This window comes from Podarcis tiliguerta, assembly GCF_965153285.1.
Source record: "Podarcis tiliguerta genome assembly, chromosome: 14".
Lineage (NCBI taxonomy): Eukaryota > Metazoa > Chordata > Lepidosauria > Squamata > Lacertidae > Podarcis > Podarcis tiliguerta.
In genome coordinates, this window is record NC_139547.1 from 9,177,713 (window position 1) to 9,198,751 (window position 21,039).

Below are 21,039 nucleotides of genomic sequence, written 5' to 3' on the forward strand. Positions count from 1 at the left end.
CTGGATCCCTGTTATGAGAGAGCATAAACAAGATCATGATGGGCGTCTTCACATGAACCTGTTTTGAATAACTATAAAGCCTGGGTTTTGGACTCACAACTCCTAACAAATCTGAATTCTACTCATACAACGCATTGGCAGGGAGCAAGATGAACGGCAAGAAAATGATCTAAACGTTATAAATGACTAACATCAAATCCATTCTTATAACTTCACATGTATGTTGATAAGAGTCTGAATTGGCAATGACTAAGCACTGTAAAGAGATTTTAGGATCAATGAAATTCTCAGTTCTGTGGGGGGGGGGCAATGAAAATGGAAAATTTCATGCTATTATTAGAAATGGGACTGACGATAAAAATGCCATCTGCAATCCTAGCATAACAATGAGGACTTTTAAATAAATTTGGAAAACTGGGTAAAATTTTAGACACTCCACCTCAGAAGGGATACTGTAAGCCTGGAAAAAGACATCCCAAATGACAAATGGTTCACACCATATTCTCTTAAAGGAAAGGCTAAACTGGGGCTTTTTAGGCACACACTTTAAAAAAAATAAATCTTCACTACAATCCTGTGGGGTAGGTTTAGGATGAGATGGGATTAATAGCTCAAGATAACCCACCCAGTTTGCTTCCTGGCTTAGAGAAAATGAGAATCCAAGTCTTTTCCACCACACTTTGCTTATGTTAGGGTCAGAGGTACAAGCTGGGCAATTTTAAACTGCAAGTAATGGTCTTCTAGTGCCCGCCGTCTTTACGATCCTTTTCCTAAAACGGTCGTGGGACCTGACGGCGCCACTGACGACTGCTAAGCGGACCCAAAGATCTGTTCTTCCGGATTAAATCAGAGCCGGAACTATCGATGCGCAGCCCTAGTTGCAGAGCCGAGATTGTTCGGCGTTGCACCAAGGTGCCGCCGGCTTACGGAGAAGGTGCACCCGCTTTTTCCTTCCCCCAGAACCGAGAGGAAGTCGGGCAGAAGCCGGGATGGAGGCCGCGGCTGGGGCGCTCGTGTCGTGGTGTGTGGGGCAGCTGCGTGGCGGCTTCGGGCTGGATGTCGGCGAGGAGCTTGTCCAGTGAGCTGTGGGGAGAGGAGGGGGGGGAAAGGGTCGATTCGCCGAGCCGGTTACCCCGCGCGGTGGTTGTGGAGAGAACGCGCTGCCGGCGTTGTGACAGGGAGAGGCGTGTCGCCCCCTTTTCGCCTGGCAGGCGAGCGACGCTAGGCCCAGAGGGGCTCCTGTGCCTTTAGCACAGGTATAGGCAAACTCCGGCCCTCCAGATGTTTGGGACTACAATTCCCATCATCCCTTGCTAACAAGACCAGTGGTCAGGGATGATGGGAATTGTAGTCCTAAACATCTGGAGGTTGGAGTTTGCCTATGCAGCTGTAGGACAGGCAGAAATGCCAATACAGTCATACCTTGGGTTACAGACGCTTCAGGTTGTGCGTTTTTGGGTTACGGACGCACCAAAACCCAGAAGTACCGGAACGGGTTACTTCCAGGTTTCAGCGCATGCGCAGAAGCACTAAATTGCGCTTTGCGCATGTGCAGAAGACCAGATCGCAACCCGCGTGTGCGCATACGCAGCGCTGCAGGTTGCAGACACTGCAGGTTGCGAACGTGCCTCTCACACGAATCACGTTCGCAAGCTGAGCGTCCACTGTACAGGCACCGGAGTTGATGTGTCTGTTATTATTATTACAGTGGTACCTTGGTTCTCAAACTTAATCCATTCCAGAAGTCCGTTCCAAAACCAAAGCATTCCAAAATCAAGGCACACTTTCCCATAGAGAGTAATGCATAATGGATCAATCCATTCCAGACTTTTAAAAACAACCCCTAAAACAGCAATTTAACATGAATGTTGCTATCTAATGAGACCATTGAGCCATAAAATGAAAGCAATAATCAATGTACTGTACTATAAAACAAATAAGACAGTGTTCTAGATGATAAAAATAAAAAATAAAAATTCTTTTCTTACTGCACTAATGATAGTCATTGCTTGGATGGGGGGGCTTTTATCCATTTCCGCAATCACACAACCAGTCAATCAATCAATCAATCTCAGTAGCTGAACTGGGTTCCACATGGTCACAAAAACAAATTAACTGAAAAAGCCTCAAAAACAGAAACAAAATAAATAGCAAAAACAAAAGCGACAAATTTAATCTGTTCTGGAAGTCCGTTTGAAAACCAAGGCGCAGCTTCTGATTGGTGCAGGTGCACCGAAAACAATAGCCGACAGCCACATTAGATGTTTGGCTTCCGAAAACTGGAACACTTCTGGGTTTTCGGCGTTTGGGCACCAAAGTGTTTGAGAACCAAGGTACCACTGTATTATTATTTGTGTGCACAATATCCCTCTACTCCTTACACCACTGAGCAGAAAACACGTAGGCCTGTTGAATTTTTCTCTCTCTACATACGTATATATGATCTCTGTTCCCCTCAAATATGAGAGTACAGAAACAAGATCATGATGGGAGTCTTCATGTGAACCTGTTTTGAATAGCTATAAAACCTGGGTTTTGGACTTACAATTCCTAGCAAATCTGAATTCTACCCACACAATGCATTGGCACGAAGCAAGAAGAATGGCAATAAATTGATGTAAACGTCATAAATGACTATTTTTAAATTTTCAGATTTATCATCAAGCAAACAAATAAAACAATTTCCATAAGTTCCCTTGGACTAACCCCCTCTGCTTTTGTGGGTCTTTATGTTAACTTTTTCTCCTGCACCTTCTCTGTTAATCCAATTCTATTTAATCTCCAATAAAACCATAGTCCAACTTTTAACTACGAGTGTCATTCCAATCCTACTAATAAGATAAATTGTATATTTCCCCCATTCTGATTCTTCTGGTCAGCTTTGCTATTTCTGCATAGTCCAGTTTAATCTGCCATTCTTCTCTGGAAGAGACTGCCTGCTTTCCATCTCTGGGCTAATAGTGTCCAGGCAGTAGTAGTCACATACATAAAAAGTGTCTTCTGGTCACTTGGAGTTTTGGCATTTACAATTCCTAAAATAAAATCTTTTGTTTTTTTAAGAAAATGTTATTCTAAGGCACGCAGCTTCCCCATCGCTCTCGGAGCTTGCAGGGCAGGGGGCGGGGGAAGCCTGAACTTCCCCCGACCCCAGCCCCCAGAACGGGTCCGAGAGCGATGGCGAGATTGCATGCTTCCGGAGCTTGCCCGGCTGGGGGGATAGCTTCCTGAAGCCTGAAGAGCGAGAGGGGTCGGTGCGCACCAACCCCTCTCGCTCTCCAGGCTTTAGTGAAAGCCTGCATTTGCCCCATGGGACACACACACATTTCCCCTTCATTTTTGGAGGGGAAAAAGTGTGTCCTATAGGGCGAAAAATACGGTACTTGCTTTTAACTGTTTTATCAAGAATGTTTCATTTTATACTTTGTAAACTGCTTAGAGGTTTTCTTGTAATCAAGTGGTAGATAAATTTTGTTAAATCAATAAGAAGGGGGTGCACTGATCTTTCTGAGTGTGGTTTGTATATTGTCTCCTGATGCATTCAGCCATAGCTCTAATTTACTATCACGTTGTCTCATTTAGTTCTTTATTTTGCCCCAGTGCCCTTAGAAGTCTCATTATACAAATAGCATGTTGAGAAATTAAGCAGCAAAAGCATTTAGCCTTCATGTTGTCTTTTGAACAAGGCACTCCTACAAGCTTCTGTGCTTTCTGTTCCTTTATAGATATATCTTGTCTATTGAGGATGAGGAGGAGATTCGAGATTATGTCACTGACCTAATCCAGGGGGCAGATGGCAAGAAGAAGCACTTTGTGGATGAGCTGGTAGCCAGATGGCAAAAGTCCTGTCAGCCAACCTCTGACCCTTTGCCAATATATCGGAAAAAAGATGGTAAGTGGGAGTATAATGAGGCAGTAAGTAGAAGAAATAACTGTTTGTTTGCTAGATTGCAACATTTTTAGATTACCACTGAATCCAGTTGCGTTGCTGAAAAATATGAGATCTTAATCTGAATTGTTCTTGGTGCTCCTCATGAAAGGTGCTGATGGTAAATTGTTGCACATTGACTTGTGCTGATGGCAAGTGATGTGGTGCAGAGAGCAAGTGAATGTTACAAGGAGAAGGGGAGAGGAGTGGTAGGAGCTATTGAATTTTTCTTTACTGTACATTATCTTTTAGATAGCTCAGAGGTTCTTCGGCCAGGAGACCAAGTCAAGAGGGGAAGACGCAAAGGGAGAAACAAACAGGAAGCACCTGTTCATGTTGAAGCTGAACAGCCCGTAGAGGAAGTAAAAACACCACTAGATTTAGCCAAGGTAGGTGCATTTGTTGTCCACCATTGGGTCAGATTGACTTTGTGGGCGCTTTATCCAAAGACAGAAGCCTAATCTTCAAAACAAAAAAGCATTGTAATTTTTTACTTGAAGAGCATAAAGGCGCCATTGTATTTCAGTTGTGGGGACTGATAAGGCATCTGCTATTCTGAGAGTCAAATGTTTCATCTCTTATCAGGGAATGCACGAATAAATCTGTCATCAGTGGTCAGAATCTTTCCACTTTCTTTCTACGTGCTTTTAGTGGCCAGAATTTTTTCACTTTTTCCCCACATGCTTTTTAAGGACCTAAGTAGGAAAAGTTAAAAAGGGAAATCACCTGAAGCCCAAATTAGAGTTCAAGGAGTTCTGACTGTTGATTTCTTACATACTTTTCTTGTTGAGAATTTAAACAAATATGCAAAGTAGTGTGTGCTGATCCTTTTTCTTCTGTGGCTAAAAATACAAAGGATTAATGGCATACTTTCTGATTTAGACTGCTTTGTTTGTCTTAAAGTCTTCCAGAGTGTGCAGTCCATGCTACTTTCTCTGGAAAAAAAATTCCACTCACCAGGTTTTCCAAGTTTTGCTGACTTGCAATAACATTAAAAGTAGAGAGAGGGTACAATTTAGCTGGATCAAACTCTGAGGTGGTCTTCATCTGCTTCCCTTTCTCTCCTGGAATCCTTCTAACAGGGCAGGTGGTAATAGATAGCCCAGCTAGAGCAGGCCCTAATGTATTTGCTGCCTGCCTCTCCTGGAAAGCTTTCCATAGGGTCCTTTGTGATGGATGGCACTGTAATCTCAGCAGATCTCTTGGCAGCTGAACAAGTGTTGCCTAATCTTTTACCATAAAAATCACAGTCAATAAAGCCATTGAAATGGATGAGGTGACTACTGTTTCCAGATAGCCAAGGCATTGGTTTTTGTGTTTAGATTTTTATTCACAACCAGAAATATATGTATATGTATATTTTTAAAAAGAGTATGCCACTGTTTCTTTTATTGAATACAGTGGGAACACTTGTGACCAACAGCTTTAACCACAATTAGGCTTTGTCTGCAAATTTCTCACCATTTTAATCCTCACATTCACACTAACCTTTTTTTTTTACACAATTTATTAAATAATTCACACCCTGTTTTCCAGTTTGTTCAAAGCAATTTCCTGTGCACATTTAAGTACAATTTTAAAAATCGTATCGGTACATTTTATGAAAGCCTAGCAGACCCATTTGATAAAATGTAATCCAGATACCAGTCAGGTGCTCATCCTCTCCAATGGCCACCTGTAAACTTTCATTAAGACATCCTTTCCTGTCTCATAGGAGGTTCCCCACTTAACTAAACTCACCCCACACTCATACGATGGACACCCCACCCCATATTCAACCTTTTGGTTTCCTTGCTATCTCACAACTGGCCACCAACTTTCTGACAGATGTACATGGAGTGGGTGTTACTCCCCCATCCCTTTGCTGTCAACCATCATATGCACTCATGGGTCTTTTCAAGGCAATGGGAATACAAAGTTCTGCCCCTCACAAATGAAGTAAGAACAAAAGACGAGCCTGCTGATTAGGCCAATGGCCAATCTAGTCCAGCCTTCTGTCCTCACAGTGGCCAATCTGATGCTTCTGGGAAGCCCAACAGCAGGACCTGAGTGCAGCAACACTCTTCCCACTTCTGATTTCCAGCAACTGGTATTCAGGGGTGTATAGACTGACAGTGGAGGTTTGTTGGCAATTGTGAGGGCCATGCCGGCTTTCTCTTCTTTCTCCCAAGTAGGGTGCCTTAAAGATCTGTTCATATCTCATGAAGGCATGGGACAAATCCTTGCAATCAAATATCAGAAAGTTGTTTGTATGGCTCTGTGCTTGGCAGAAATAGTTCTGCTGCCACGATTCCCTATTCTTTATAATGATAATTTGATGATACAGATGACATGGCTTCTTCTCGTCCTGCATGATAAAGTAAATTGATAAAGTTAAGCTAGAGATAACTGGAAGACTTCCCTGATAGGTGGGGCATAAAAAACTTGAGTACCAAACAAACTCTGCAAGAGGGGACAATGATTAGGTACTTTTGTCCCGAGGGAACCTTCCGCAATCTTTACGTTGGTCAAAAAGAAGTGCAAAAATAGATAAGGCATTCCAGTTCAGAAGATTCTCACTCCAGTTGTTCTCTGAAATGTGTTTTCTTCTCCCCTCCTGCAACATCTCCGCATAATTTAGGCTCAGGAGATAAACAGTGGCAGCTCCTCCTGCAAGAAGAAGGCAAAATACGTCAATTTGTACACAAAGGAGGGTCAGGACAAACTGACAGTCATGCTCCCGGGACGTCACCCTTGCGAGTGCCTGGCTCAGAAGCACAAGCTCATCAACAACTGTCTGACATGTGGGCGCATCGTCTGTGAGCAAGAAGGCTCTGGGCCTTGCTTATTCTGTGGGACACTGGTATGTTAACAACGTCCTGTATATATTTGTGTGCCCCTCAGGTTCTACCTTGCTTAATTATATCAGGTTAGCACTATATTGTTCAGTATCCTGTGCAGTGCACTAAGCTATCTCTGTTATACTTCTCAGGGAAAAGAGGAAAGACTTATCCCTCTTTGCTGTTCAGATCTAAATCTCTCTCATGTGACATGGATGCATGTTCTTAGACCTTGTTTTGAAGTTTTATTCTAAATATAGTTTGTCTCGCAGACATAAGCTGATTTAATGTCCCGACATCTTGTTTTGAAACTTCATAAACCAGTACCATGAGAAGCAGTTCCAGGACAATTACAAGGGCTGTCATGGAAGCTGCGTTTCAGAACTCCTGGTGGATTTTGATCAGGGAGCAGGTGAAAGGTGGAGTTCAACGGATTAACCCCACCTAGCAAATTGAGGTACAATCTGAAACGGGAGCCATGGGAAGCAGACAATGACAGGAGTGCACCTCGAATCTTCTTATGGCTACCCTTTCATATATGCACAGTGCTTAGAAAAAAATTAGGCACTTGATAACAGGTGTTATTAATAGCGTGTAGAAATTTCATTTTCTGGATCTAGATGGCAGCCTGTCAGCAGCAGATGTGGAGGTGCTGCTTGACACCTTGTGGAGTTATTGCCACTCAGTGTAGACATCATTGGGCTAGAATCAGCAGTGGCCCAAATATGTATTTGTGGGCCCACTTCTTAGTTTATTATCATGTTTTCAGACGGTGCTAGTGCTGTTAGTGTGACTCACCTTGCTCAGGCTGTGACCCAGTATTGGGTTCTGACCAATGGGCCATTTGAAGAATAATGGGCTAGATGAGGATGGGGGTCTTTGGATGTTTGAAAATTGTGAGTCTTGGACCCAAACTATTGGGTGCAGGTGCGTCATTTGGAACATGGTGATGTTTTAGATGCTACTATTCTATATAAAACGGATACTATGAATATTTCTGTGTGTTTCCAATGTGTGTGTTTTTTTAAATTGTTATACTTATTGCTCATTTGAAATGAGATGAACCACCTTGGGCATAATTCTGTAGGAAAGCAGCATACAAGTCAGCAGATGCTGCTGATGAGCCAACCGTAGAAGGCAATTGCATGGCCATGTGTTGCTGCATGGAGAGAGCAGATCTCATAGTTCTCCGTTCTCTTTTAGGTGTGCACAAAAGAAGAGCAGGATGTCTTGCAACGAGATTCCAACAAGAGCCAGAAGCTGTTGAAGAAACTCCTGGCAGGTTGGTAGCTTATTTGGAGGCGGGGAGACTTGAATACAGACCTTGTTTACAGGATCAGGGAATTTTGCTAACTTTAAAGATTTGCAAGAGTGCAATCCTTTCTTGCACAGGTTAGAGTATTTTAAGTTTTATTTAGAAGGGTAGCTAAAATAAATTGTTTTAACACCACTTCCTTCTGGACAATCCTGGCTGGGTTGGACGTTGCACTTGCAGCAGTCTTTGGTGGCTGTTGTCAACCATTTTTATTTGAGTGACTTGCTTGGTCCCCAACTATAATTGCACTTTCAGAGCCAATCAGAGACCTTTAGAAGTCTGATTTGGATTGAAACCACTTCCTCTGCCTAGGGGGAAATGAATGCTCTATTTGCCACGGATCCAAAGTGATCCCTCCAAATGGAGCATTTGTTCCTCCGCATAAGAAGTGGTTTGGATTCTCTTCCTCATCTTATATCAGAAGTGGGCAGCAAGTAGCAAATGGTTCCCAGCCCAATTTTATGTGGGTGGCAAGGCAGGGGGCAAATGTGGGAGAAAGAGAGAAAGGGGGATGGCTTTGGCCAGTTTTGGCTCTGGTCTGCATCCCCCACCAGCTTCACCACACCCACGTGTGCCAAGGGAATGCATCCCTTGACAGATGAAAAGATTCCCCATCCCCTCTTTGTGTACAGGCAAGACTATGCAGAAATTATTCTCAAAGTGCCAGGTGGATGTGTAAATTGATGCATGGAGTGCAGGTCGCAATGAACTCTTGTGGATTTCAGGCACTGAGAGTTCTGGAAAGGTGGATATAAGTGGCAAGGACATACTCCCCCGCCAGGAGTCTCGACTCAAGGCAGGTCTGGAGGTGGCTGTGAAGCACAAGGACAAGCTGCTGGAGTATGACAAAACAAGGTACGTGACAGAGCGAGTTAGACATGTGTCTAGATCCAAAGACTTCCTGAGAGGAAAGATCCTCCAATCCTTCTTTATGAGCAGCCTGAACCACAAGCTGAACTCTCTCTGCTAAAGCTTTGAGGACTGATTTCCAATATTAATATTTGCAGTTTCCGTCCTTGGCCCTGTTCTTGTACTTTCTCTTGTATAAAGCGCACAAGTTTCATTTTTTACTCAGCAGGTTGCTTTTGACAGAAAAAACTCAAGGTTTTCTTTAAAAGCTTTGATGTGAAGATGCCCACTGTGCCAATTGCTGAATCTCGACTAGCTGGATTTGCCTTTTAGCAGGATAACACCAGCAAGGGGGTGAATTTGACAATTTCAGATCCTCAGATTGAGAGAATAGAAACTGTGCCTGCTTTGCTTCTGTCCCTAGCATATGTGTGAAGCAGTGTTCATTGGGTCACCTTTGTCCCATGCTATAGACCAGGGATGGGGAACTTGTAGCTCTCTAGATGTTGCTGGATTGCAGCTCTTATTAAACCCAGCTGCCAGACTTTGGGCTCTCACATTTCAGCGGCACCCTGTGTGACGCTAAAATTCAGTCGTTGTCGTCCTTACACTCCATTCTACAGCATAGTTGTGGCACCCCTTGCAGCACGGCACCCAGTGCAGCTGCAGCAGTTGTGTTACCTTAAAATAGCCTCTGCCACCATGACCATCTGAAGGCAGCTTTTAGGCGTTTAGGGAAGCTTTTAATGTTTAATAGGTTATTGTATTTTAATATTCTGTTGGAAGCCACCTAGAGTGGCTGAGGAAACCCATCCAGATGGGCGGGGTATAAATAATAATAATAATAATAATAATAATAATAAATAATTTATTATTACTGCCCCAGGGTGTGGTCCAAAGGCACGTGAGCCACTGCCTTAAGCTATGCAGGATTGGGTCTAGTGAGTTTGTGTGGCCTGGGAACCACGTGTATGCTAGGAAAAAGGTGGACTATAAATGTAAGAAAATAAGGAATATAGGACTTGTAGTATCTGACATCAAAGATCATCTCTATGCTACATGGCAAGAAGTAGCGTGCTAGTGTGTTTAGGGAAGTCTTTAATGTTTTCTCTTTTATTGCTTTATTATTATTACTACTACTACTACTACTATTATTATTATTAGAACCAAACGTTCTGATCTCCCTTTAGAGAGTTCCCATCCAATTTCTCTTGAATCTAATGTGCACCCACAGATTCTTTACTTAGGGATGCTATCATGGGCTGCTAGGTAGTAATAGCTTAGTGGTAGATCACTTGCTTTGCATACAGAAGATCCTAGAAGGTTCAGTCCCGAGCATCTCCAAGTAAGGCTAGGAGACAACCTCGTCTTATACCCTGAAGAGCTGCTGCCAGTCATTATATCTGTAGACAGAACCAAGCCAAATGGACCACTGGTCTGACTCTGTATAAGGCATCTTCCTATGTTGCCTGACACCTGCAGATAAAAAAGGGGTCAGATAGTAGGTGATGGGAAAGACCTCTCCCTGAGCCCCTGGAGAGGGGTGGGGTATTCTCCCCCCTTTTGTCTTTTGAGGGCTGCAATCGCTGTTGCAAACTACATGTAGGCACTGAGCAAGATGAAAGCCAGAGGTTGGCAAGGTCTTTCTTTCTTTCTTTCTTTCTTTCTTTCTTTCTTTCTTTCTTTCTTCCCTCCACTTGCATGAGAATAAGCATGAAATAAGCATGAGGAGCCACAGGTTGCCCACTCCTGAAGCAAACTGTGCAGGGCTAAAGGAACAAATCAGTCCTTTGTAATGACACCTTGTTTCCCTCGGGGCTGCTGGGTGCCCGTCTTCTGGTTTTCATGCTAGTGCGCGCCGAACTCAAGTCATCGATGACGAGTCAGACTACTTTGCTACCGACTCCAATCAGTGGCTCTCAAAACAGGAGAGGGAAGTACTGGAAAAGAGAGAGAAGGAGCTACGGGAGCTGAGGCATGCTTCTCGACTCTCCAAAAAGATCACAATCGACTTTGCCGGACGGCAGATCCTGGAGGAACAGGGTGGCATGGCAGACTATCACAGCAAGTGAGTATCATGGCACAGTAGGTCAGGGTAGTGGATTCACTTTTGACAAAGAGGAAAGCTTGATGGCTACAGAAGCAACTGCTCCTTTTTTGGTCAAATGGATGTAATGTTTGAGGCTGGTCTTCCCCCCTTGTCTCGTCCTTCTCCCCTTTAGGAATAGGACTTGTAATCATCTAGTTTGCTCTTATTGTTGATGGTCTTTTCACTTCCACTTCCTGTTTTGTGACATCACAGTCACATGCACAAACAAGAACAGAGTGTGTGTGGAATCGAACAGATGAGGCTCCCAGGATGATACTTCTTTGCATCTGTTCCTAGTGATGAATGTAATAGCCTGAAGTGAAACAGAGCAGGGCTTGAATCGCGGTGCTGTAGCCCCATTCATCTTCATCCTAAATGCACCTCCTGGGAACATTTTTCATTATTAACAATATAAACTCGCACGTAAAATATTTAAGATCAGGGTTGGTTTGCGCCAGAAAAAAACTGGCTTGGTTAGTGGTCATTAAACTTTTCTTTTGAGTGAAAAGAACAATTGCTTTGCTGAATTAGGTCAAGGTCTGTCCATCTAGTCAAGCTTTCTGTCTCTAACAATAGCCAGTCACTCACAAGTGCTGCATGTTGCTGACCATCCCTTGTTGATTGTTGAAATCCTACAGCAGTCAGAGGGTCCATTAACCTTTCGTGGCAACTGGTGCATTTTATGAATTGGTCTTTTTATCACCTCACCACTGACATTGCAGTTCCTATGGTGGAGGTCTGCTACAGTTGTGTAGCCAATGCACCTGTGCATGGTGTTTCTATCTTTCTCCAAGCAAAGAAGTTTCATGTAGCAAAGAAGGTGAAGGGAGCCTGGAAAGGCATTTTCAGTTGGACAGGTGTAGGGTAGTTTGCAAAGACTAATGTAGAACTGGTTGGCTCTCCTTGCAGACTGGATGAAACCATTGAAGCTATCAGTAGGGGAACCTTGACCAAGCCAAAGCAGAACCCTGAAGGAAAATATGAAGAATCCGGAGTCTTGGTGAACCCAAACCTTCTCCAGCCAGCTCCTGTGGTCAGTACTCTTCCCCTTTAACAGAATTCTAGATCTCAGATGGGGAACCTATGGTCTTCCAGATGCAACTGGTGTTGCAAAGCTAGTACAGCACAGCTTCAGCCAGCAAGTAGTTGAAAGCGTGGTACAGTGGTGCCTCGCAAGACGAAAAGAATCCGTTCCACGAGTCTCTTCGTCTAGCGGTTTTTTTGTCTTGCGAAGCAACCCTATTAGCGGCTTAGCGGATTAGCGCTATTAGCGGTTTAGCGGCTATTAAACCCTATTAGCAGCTATTAAAGGCTTAGCGGATTAGCGGATTAGCTGCTAAAAGGCTATTAGTGGTTTAGCGGCTTAGAAAAAGGGGGTGGGGAGCGAAAAAAAATCTCAAGACTCGCAAGACATTTTCGTCTTGCGAAGCAAGCCCATAGGGAAATTCATCCTGCGAAGCGCATCGAAAAACGGAAAACCCTTTCGTCTAGCGGGTTTTCCATCTTGCGAGGCATTCGTCTTGCGGGGCACCACTGTACAAGCAACATTTGGAAGCAAAGGGGCAGTTATGTCCATATATGGCAGTAATCCTTTCACTAGCTTCTACTGGTTTAATCACAAGGCATAGCAACTTTCTTATCTTTGCCTCCTTCCTTTGTCCTTAACAGCTATAGCATGAGCTCACGCACAACTGTCGCTCTGCCCTTCTCTCACAGTTTTCTTGCAAGCACAACTTTCACATTCTGACTTTCACTCGTTCAACCTTTCTCACATGCATCTCAACTTTTAATTTTTTTAAATTTCTATAACTTATACGACAGTAGAGTCCAGCAATGCACAGTTTGGCCATTTATGCTCTAAATAGTGTTGCTTGAACAAGGGCTGTTTTGCCACTAGTGAGGCAGAGAACCAGCCCAGGGGTCTGTCCACGGTATCTCCTGTTGGAGGCCTAGTGAGGTTTTCTTATGTTTTTATATATGTTGGAAGCCACCCAGTGACTGGGGCAATTAATAAATTGCTATTATTCCTGGACAGCAGCATCTTCTGGCACTGTACTATACAGTGTAACCTCGGGTTGCGGATGTAATTCGTGACGGAGGCACGTCCGCAACCCAAAGTGTTTGTAACCTGCAGCGCCGCGTCTGTGCATGCATGTGACGTGATTTGGCGCTTCTGTGCATGCATAAGCGGCAAAACCCGGAAGTAACCTTTCCCATACTTCCAGGTTTCCCACAGTCCACAACCTGAAAACACATAACCCGAAGCATCTGTAACCCAAGGTACCACTGTAGTTGCATGGGATTGTGTATGCTTCTCCAGATCTTCAGGGTCCCCATTGGAGGATTACTTAGAATCATAGAATCATAGAGTTGGAAGAGACCACAAGGGCCATCGAGTCCAACCCCCTGCCAAGCAGGAAACACCATCAGAGCACTCCTGACATATGGTTGTCAAGCCTCTGCTTAAAGACCTCCAAAGAAGGAGACTCCACCACACTCCTTGGCAGCAAATTCCACTGTCGAACAGCTCTTACTGTCAGGAAGTTCTTCCTAATGTTTAGGTGGAATCTTCTTTCTTGTAGTTTGGATCCATTGCTCCGTGTCCGCTTCTCTGGAGCAGCAGAAAACAACCTTTCTCCCTCCTCTATGTGACATCCTTTTATATATTTGAACATGGCTATCATATCACCCCTTAACCTACTTGTTGAGGTTTGAGTCTGGGCTCAGTATAAGAGTCACAAGCAATGCTGTCACCTGGAACCTGATAGGATTCTTGCTCCGTGCTTGCAGTCATGGGATTGGTTTTAGCACGGTGTATGTTTTCATTCCACAGAGTGGGAAGTGACGGAGACAGGATGTTTATACTACTGTGTTCCGTGATGTAGGACTATTGCCCTTTGTTCTTTCTTTTATAATACACGCTCCAAGTGTATTATGTGTAAATAAAGTAGTTTAGCCAAAATGCTGTGCTGCTGAGTCTATTACGCAAACCGCTAACACTCTGAAGGATCCTTAAGTGTGCTGATGCCTCTTGGTATCAGTCGCTGTAGTGTTCGGGCTGGAGGAAGCTTTTGAAGCTCCCAAATGACTGACCAGGAGGGAGAGAACATGCCAGTTGGGCATTTGTCTCTGCCAGGGTCTTACACGTGAGTAGGACAATCCTGACAGAACCTACAAACTACAAAACACCCGAGACACACTTTCATGCCTCCCTGTTTTGCAGTTTAAATGGAGAAATGTTAACCTTTTTGTGTGTTCTTCTTGTTTTTAGTGGGTGGAGCAGACTGGTTTGCTCTTGCACAGGAAAAATATCCCTTCTGCAGAGGCTGGAAGTGAGGTATGTTTGGAAAGAAGTCGTTTACGAATTCAGGACCGAGAGATACAGGAGATATCGGATGATGGCTGGTGCCTTAGCATGCATCAGCCTTGGGCCTCACTGCTGGTCAAAGGGATCAAAAGGTAAGCAGAAGACCTGAAACTGGGAGCATTTGAGACAGGGAGCAGCTTGTTTAAGGGAAACCCTTGTGCAGTTATCTGTTGCGGATGATTTCCCCTTAAATGGAGTGGCCTGTCTTATCTAATGAGCGTTATCCAGAGCCTCTTAATTTTCTGTGACAGTAACTGCAATGTGTAAATAACAGGGACATGAGGCACTTTTGTCCTTGCTGCAACATAAGAGACACAAGGAGAGCTTTCACTTACAGAAATATTCCTTGGGGCTTAATTTTCAGTAAAGGCTTATTCATGTAATAGAGGGTGAAAGGAATCTAATGCATCAGCTTAGAGCACTGAACTTAGACCTGGGGACTCAGGTTCAAATCCCTGCTTGGGCTGTCTCACAGGGGTGCTGTCAAGATAAAAGGCCTGGGAACTGTCAGCGTCTTGGAGAAAGTGTGTAGTAAAATTAAATGTTACGTATTTTTTAAAGGACCAGCTTCTAGTGATTAACTTTGACCTATACTTACTGGCTTCTGGCCTTAAAATTTTCACTTCCCATTTCAAGTGTTAGGTGGCAGTGTTTTCCTCTATTCCTCTGGGTGGAAAGGAGATAACCTTTTGAACAACTGCTTTATTCACTTGAATGTAGATCAGAAGACTGAGGGTAGTATCTATCGCTAGTCCCACTCAGGGCAGATCTGTTGAAGTTAATGGCTATAAGCTAGTCATACAGGCCGTGGCCCTTTTAGGTGGCTCCAATTGATGCACAGGTCCTTTTGGACCTGGAGGAGGGCAGAATGGGGGTGTGGTGCAGGGCTTATGCATGCTCTGCTGACATGTGCAGGAGCTGGGAATGGAACCCCCACACGAAATGGTCGTTGCCTGTATTTGCTAATTTCAAGTGGACTTCTGTTACATTAGATACAATTCAGAGTATTCAAGTCCAGGTATGGTTGCAAAATGGGTTTTGTGTTAACCTTGAATTTATTATGAGCCAGCATTGGAGACAATCGGGAGGTTTCTAACGCTTGATGTTTTATGTTTTTAGATATGCTGTAAGCCGCCCAGAGTGGGGGGACGCGGGTGGCGCTGTGGGTAAAACCTCAGCGCCTAGGACTTGCTGATCGCATGGTCGGTGGTTCGAATCCCCGCAGCGGGGTGCGCTCCCGTTGCTCGGTCCCAGAGCCTGCCAACCTAGCAGTTCGAAAGCACCCCGGGTGCAAGTAGATAAATAGGGACCACTTACTAGCGGGAAGGTAAACGGCGTTTCCGTGTGCTGCTCTGGCTTGCCAGAGCAGCTTCGTCACGCTGGCCACGTGACCCGGAAGTGTCTGCGGACAGCGCTGGCTCCCGGCCTCTAGAGTGAGATGAGCGCACAACCCTAGAGTCTGTCAAGACTGGCCCGTACGGGCAGGGGTACCTTTACCTTTACTTTAAGCCGCCCAGAGTGGCTGGGAAAATATTATTATTGTTGTTGTTGTTGTTTTAAACCACTTCTGATGTGATCAGATTGCTGCTTGGCTGTGGAGCAAGCTAAGTGCCATTGGGCAAGTCCCTGTTTCATGACCTAAGCAGCCTCACACAGTTGTGGAGCAGGTAACAAGGGCCAATGCCACCTATAGCATCTTGAGCTCCTCAAAGAAAAGGGGTGATAGAAATTTGATCAATTAATATGGGGACTACCTCACTTCTTCCTTGTTGTATTTGACACCTGTGCTTTTGTCTCCATAGAGACTGCATGGCTCTTCCAAGCAGTCTTGGGCTTCAGCACCTCTTTTGCAAGCTGACTGTTGCTTAACTCACTCTCTCTGGCTCCCATCCCCCCCATACTTTTAACACTCATGGTTCCCCCCGCAAGAATCCTAGGAACTGTAGTTTAAGTGTGCTGAGAATTATTGGGAAGCCCCTATTCCCCTCTCAGAGGTCTAATTCCCACACTTACTTGGGAGTAATAATAATAATAATAATTTATTATTGATACCCCGTCCATCTGGCTGGGTTTCCCCAGCCACTCTGGGCTGCTTCCAACAAAACACTAAAATACAATAACCTATAAAACATTAAAAGCTTCCCTAAACAGGGCTGCCTTTAGATGTCTTCTAAAAGTCTGGTAGTTATTTTTCTGTTTGACATCTGATGGGAGGGCATTACACAGGGTGGGTGCCACTACCGAAAAGGCTCTCTGCCTGGTTCCCTGTAACTTGGTTTCTCGTAGTGAGGGAACCGCCAGAAGGCCCTCAGCGCTGGACCTCAGTGTCCAGGCAGAACGATGGAGGTGGAGACGCTCCTTCAGGTATACTGGACCAAGGCCGTTTAGGGCTTTAAAGGTCAGCACCAACATTTTTAATTGTGCTCGGAAACGTACTGGGAGCCAATGTAGGTCTTTCAAGACCGGTGTTATATGGTCTCGGTGGCCGCTCCCAGTCACCAGTCTAGCTGCCGCATTCTGGATTAGTTGTAGTTTCTGGATCACCTTCAAAGGTAGCCCACATAGAGCGCATTGCAGTAGTCCAAGTGAGAGATAACCAGAGCATACACCACTCTGGCGAGACAGTCCATGGGCAGGTAGGGTCTCAGCCTGTGTACCAGATGGAGCTGGTAAACAGCTGCCCTGGACACAGAATTGACCTGTGCCTCCATGGACAGCTGTGAGTCCAGAATGACTCCCAGGTTGCGCACCCGGTCCTTCAGGGGCAGAGTTACCCCATTCAGGACCAGGGAGTCCTCCACACCCGCCCGCCTCCTGTCCCCCAAGAACAGTACTTCTGTTTTGTCAGGATTCAACCTCAAATCTGTTAGCCGCCATCCATCCTCCAACCACCTCCAGACACTCACACAGGACCTTTACTGCCTTCACTGGTTCCCATTTAAAAGAGAGGTAGAGCTGGGTATCATCCGCATACTGATGAACACCCAGCCCAAACCCTCTGATGATCTCTCCCAGCAGCTGCATGTAGATGTTGAAAAGCATGGGGGAGAGGACAGAACCCTGAGGCACCCCACAAGTGAGGGCCCAGGGGTCTGAACACTCATCCCCCCCACCACCACTTTCTGGACACGGCCCAGGAGGAAGGAGCGGAACCACTGTATAACAGTGCCCCCAGCTCCCAGCCCCTCTAGACGGTCCAGAAGGATGTTATGGTCGATGGCGTCAAAAGCCGCTGAGAGATCCAGCAGAACTAGGAAACAGCTCTCACCTTTGTCCCTAGCCTGTCGGAGATCATCGACCAGTGCGACCAAGGCAGTTTCAGTCCCATGATGAGGCCTGAATCCTGACTGGAAGGGATCCAAATGGTCCGCTTCTTCCAGGCGTGTCTGGAGTTGTTCAGCAACCACTCGCTCAATCATTCAAGAGAATGATTGTTAAGCCACTCTAGAAAGGAGAGTGATCTTGTGCTCAAATTTAGCATGCGGGTTTCCCACAGGAATTTGGGTGGCCACTGTAAGAACATGATGCTGGACTTGAAAGGGCTAATGGCCTGACCCAGCTGGCTTTTCTTTTGCTCATATGTCGATGCCGTCAGTATGGCGAGACTCCAGGATGAGTTCAGAGAACGTCAGCTTTGAAATAAAAGTAAAAAGTTTGTTTCTGGCAGTGTATTGTAGCTGGGGGGAAATGTGTCAGCAGTTTATGGCTAAATGGGGAAATGTATAAACTTTGGTGCTTTGAAGATCATGATTCCTTAAGCCGTTCTCCTAATGCCTGAGGCCCTTTCATGGATTTTCAGCTTGCAACTTTAATTCTGTCACTAGCGCCTTCCTTTTGAAAGGACTGTCTGTGCCAAGGGTGCTTGCCTCCCCCAGATTACACAGCTTGGATACTAGAATGGCAATTCAGCGTTCCCTGAATCATGTGGGTGCCGAGGAAGGCATACCTCCTGGAGATTGAATCTGTTTCTGTTCCTCTCTCTCCAGGGTAGAAGGCAGGACTTGGTACACATCACACCGGGGTCGATTGTGGATAGCAGCTACAGCCAAAAGGCCATCCCCTCAGGAAATCTGTGAGCAGGAGGCTACCTACAAAATACTGCTTGGGAAAGGTGAGCCCCCCCCTCCCACCTCTTAAGACCTTTGGATTGCCTGCCCTGAGTCAGGGTGTTTTTCCTTGGAGGCCAGCTGGCTAAACGAAAATTAGTTTGTGGGCTTCAGAGTGGCTACTGCTATACATGTTCTGGTTATTTATATAGTGCATATATGTGTACATAGATGAAAAGAATGAGAGGACAGGTCCCTGTCTCCTAAGGGGCTTACAGTGTGAAAACACAACTGGGGTATCAAAACAGGGCCATTTGCTATGCCAGCTGTGGATAATGAAGGATAAAGTTCAGCAACATCTGGGGACGCAAAGTTGAAGAAGTCTGCCATAGCTTTATTCTCCTGCCACTGGCTCTTTTCTCCTTTGCCTCACATTTTCCTTTTCTCATTCTCATTTTAAATACTGCAAGGACTCAAATTCTTCAGTCTGAATACAGCATTTGAATTGCATAAAATGTGTCCTAACCAATTAGAGAGTTAGAGTGCTTCTTGCCAGTGAACCTGGACCAAATGTAACATTTGCCCTTAGATAATACCTCAGCAAGGCCTGGGGCTGATCTTTGCACTGGCTGGAGGCATGTTAATGGAGCAGATTAGAAGGCCTTGGGAGACCGAGGTCCTCGTGGAGAAATGCTTTCCCCAGGATCAGAAGAGCTTCCCTAAGCAAACGTACTTTTGTCCAAACCATGAAATTAGCTGTATAAAACAGTGTGGAGAGAGCTCACGCAAGGCACTCGAAGGCTAATCAAGACCATGTGGAGAATGGCAGGGCGCTGCATCACATGCCTGAGCTTGCCTAACAATTTTCTCTCCGGCTTGCCATAGATTTGGAATTTCCCAAAGATTATCCCTCTGGCTGCCTCCTTGGCTGTGTGGACTTGATTGACTGCTTGTCGCAAGAGCAATTTAAGGAGCAGGTGAGTGAGCACCAAAAAAAAACCTGCTTGGTTTTGTGAGTGTTGAAGCTGGAGAACATTATTTGGCTGCCTTTGGCAAAAATGAAGGTCCTCCTTTCTCCTTCCTCCCCCCAGTAGGGTGGCAAAATTATGCTACTGCAATGATTTTCCTGAATGGAGGTTTCCAAAGGGGCTGTGAGTGTGTCTCTTTCAAGTTCTGCTGCTTCAAGCATAGGAACCTGCCTTATCCTAAGTCAGGACTATTTATCCATGTAGCCTGCCCAGTGTTGTGTATTAGGTTTCCACTATCCACTTTCCTATCATTTGCTGCTTGGTCCTTTTAGGCCAGGGAATTGAGACTGGAGACCTTCTGCATGTGGCGCATGTGCTCTGTGGTCTTCTCTCTAAAGCAGAGGTAGGCAACCTAAGGCCTGTGGGCCGGATGCGGCCCAATCGCCTTCTCAGTCCGGCCCGCAGATGGTCTGGGAATCAGCCTATTTTTACATGAGCAGAATGTGTCCTTTTATTTGAAATGCACCTCTGGATTATTTGTGGGGCCTGCCTGGTGTTTTTACATGAGCAGAATGCGTGCTTTTATTTAAAATGCATCTCTGGGTTATTTGTGGGGCACAGGAATTCGTTTTTTTTTCTTCCAAAATATAGTCCGGCCCACCACATGGTCTGAGGGACGTTGGACTGGCCCACGGCTGTTGCCCTGCTCTAAGGCAACAACCTGTTCCTCTGGTAGAGTTGGGGAGGCACCAACAGCTTGCTTTTCCAGAAACATAAGAGAAATCACCATAAAACGAAGAGTATGAATTCAAATTTAAAGCAAGTCTTCTGCACACAGACCACAGGCTTGTTGCAGATGATACCTCTCGGATAGATCTGTTCTTGAGCTTATGGTGGAAGCAGAGGCGGTGGGGGGGGAGTGTCTGACTGTGTGTGGGGGGGGTGCACTTCTCAACCTTGTGTGTGGCTTTGAGCATCACTCTTCTCTCTCAGAGCCATGTCAGTTGTGACCTGTATTTGTTTAACCAAATCAGTCCTGAGTCAGGGAAATCCCTTTTTGAATAGGGCTCCTGGCAACCAGTTGGTTGGTTATTGATTTACAGAGGCAGCTGCAGCTAGGCCAGCACACCTAGTAGATTCATAGCAGTCCGTTGGCAGGGAGGGAGATCTTTCTCTACCAGACAAAAGCAGCCGCCACTGCTTGTTTACCCATGTTTGGTAATGGTCTGCATAGAGGCAAAATCTTCTGTTTGTGAACTCAGACTACTCTGTAGTTAAAATGCATACCCGCCCACACCCTGGTGTTTCATTCACAGTTTTCTCCGAGGGAGGCTCAGTGAGTGGCCTTTGTATCTGAGCTTCAAAGGATCCCTCTTACTATCACATTCCTGGCCTGTATTTAATAGGTTGTATGTATCTAGTAATGGGATATCTGGTTTTCTTTTGTTATGAGTTATGTATTTTGTGTTTTTATGTTGTAAACCGCCCTGTGATCTTTGGATGAAGGGTGGTATATCAATTTAATAAATAATAATAATAATTGTACCTAAACTTAGGCCCCTCCTGCAGTGTACATTTAAAGCACTGTAAAGGTAAAGGTACCCCTGCCCGTACGGGCCAGTCTTGACAGACTCTAGGGTTGTGCGCCCATCTCACTCAAA

General features: G+C 45.2%; 1 protein-coding gene across 1 annotated transcript in view; it reads left to right on the forward strand.

Annotated features, from left to right (window-relative positions):
• Positions 1–914: 914 nt before the first annotated feature.
• TRIP4 (thyroid hormone receptor interactor 4) overlaps positions 915–21,039 on the forward strand; it is a 39,728-nt gene continuing 19,603 nt past the window's right edge. The window contains exons 1-11 of the mRNA XM_083413086.1: positions 915–1,078; positions 3,723–3,889; positions 4,178–4,314; positions 6,546–6,767; positions 7,948–8,026; positions 8,785–8,914; positions 10,761–10,976; positions 11,907–12,030; positions 14,269–14,456; positions 18,351–18,475; positions 19,296–19,387. Coding sequence (XP_083269212.1) covers positions 990–1,078; positions 3,723–3,889; positions 4,178–4,314; positions 6,546–6,767; positions 7,948–8,026; positions 8,785–8,914; positions 10,761–10,976; positions 11,907–12,030; positions 14,269–14,456; positions 18,351–18,475; positions 19,296–19,387 — 1,569 coding nt within the window. The 5' untranslated portion in view covers positions 915–989. The remainder of the gene's footprint in view (positions 1,079–3,722; positions 3,890–4,177; positions 4,315–6,545; positions 6,768–7,947; positions 8,027–8,784; positions 8,915–10,760; positions 10,977–11,906; positions 12,031–14,268; positions 14,457–18,350; positions 18,476–19,295; positions 19,388–21,039) is intronic.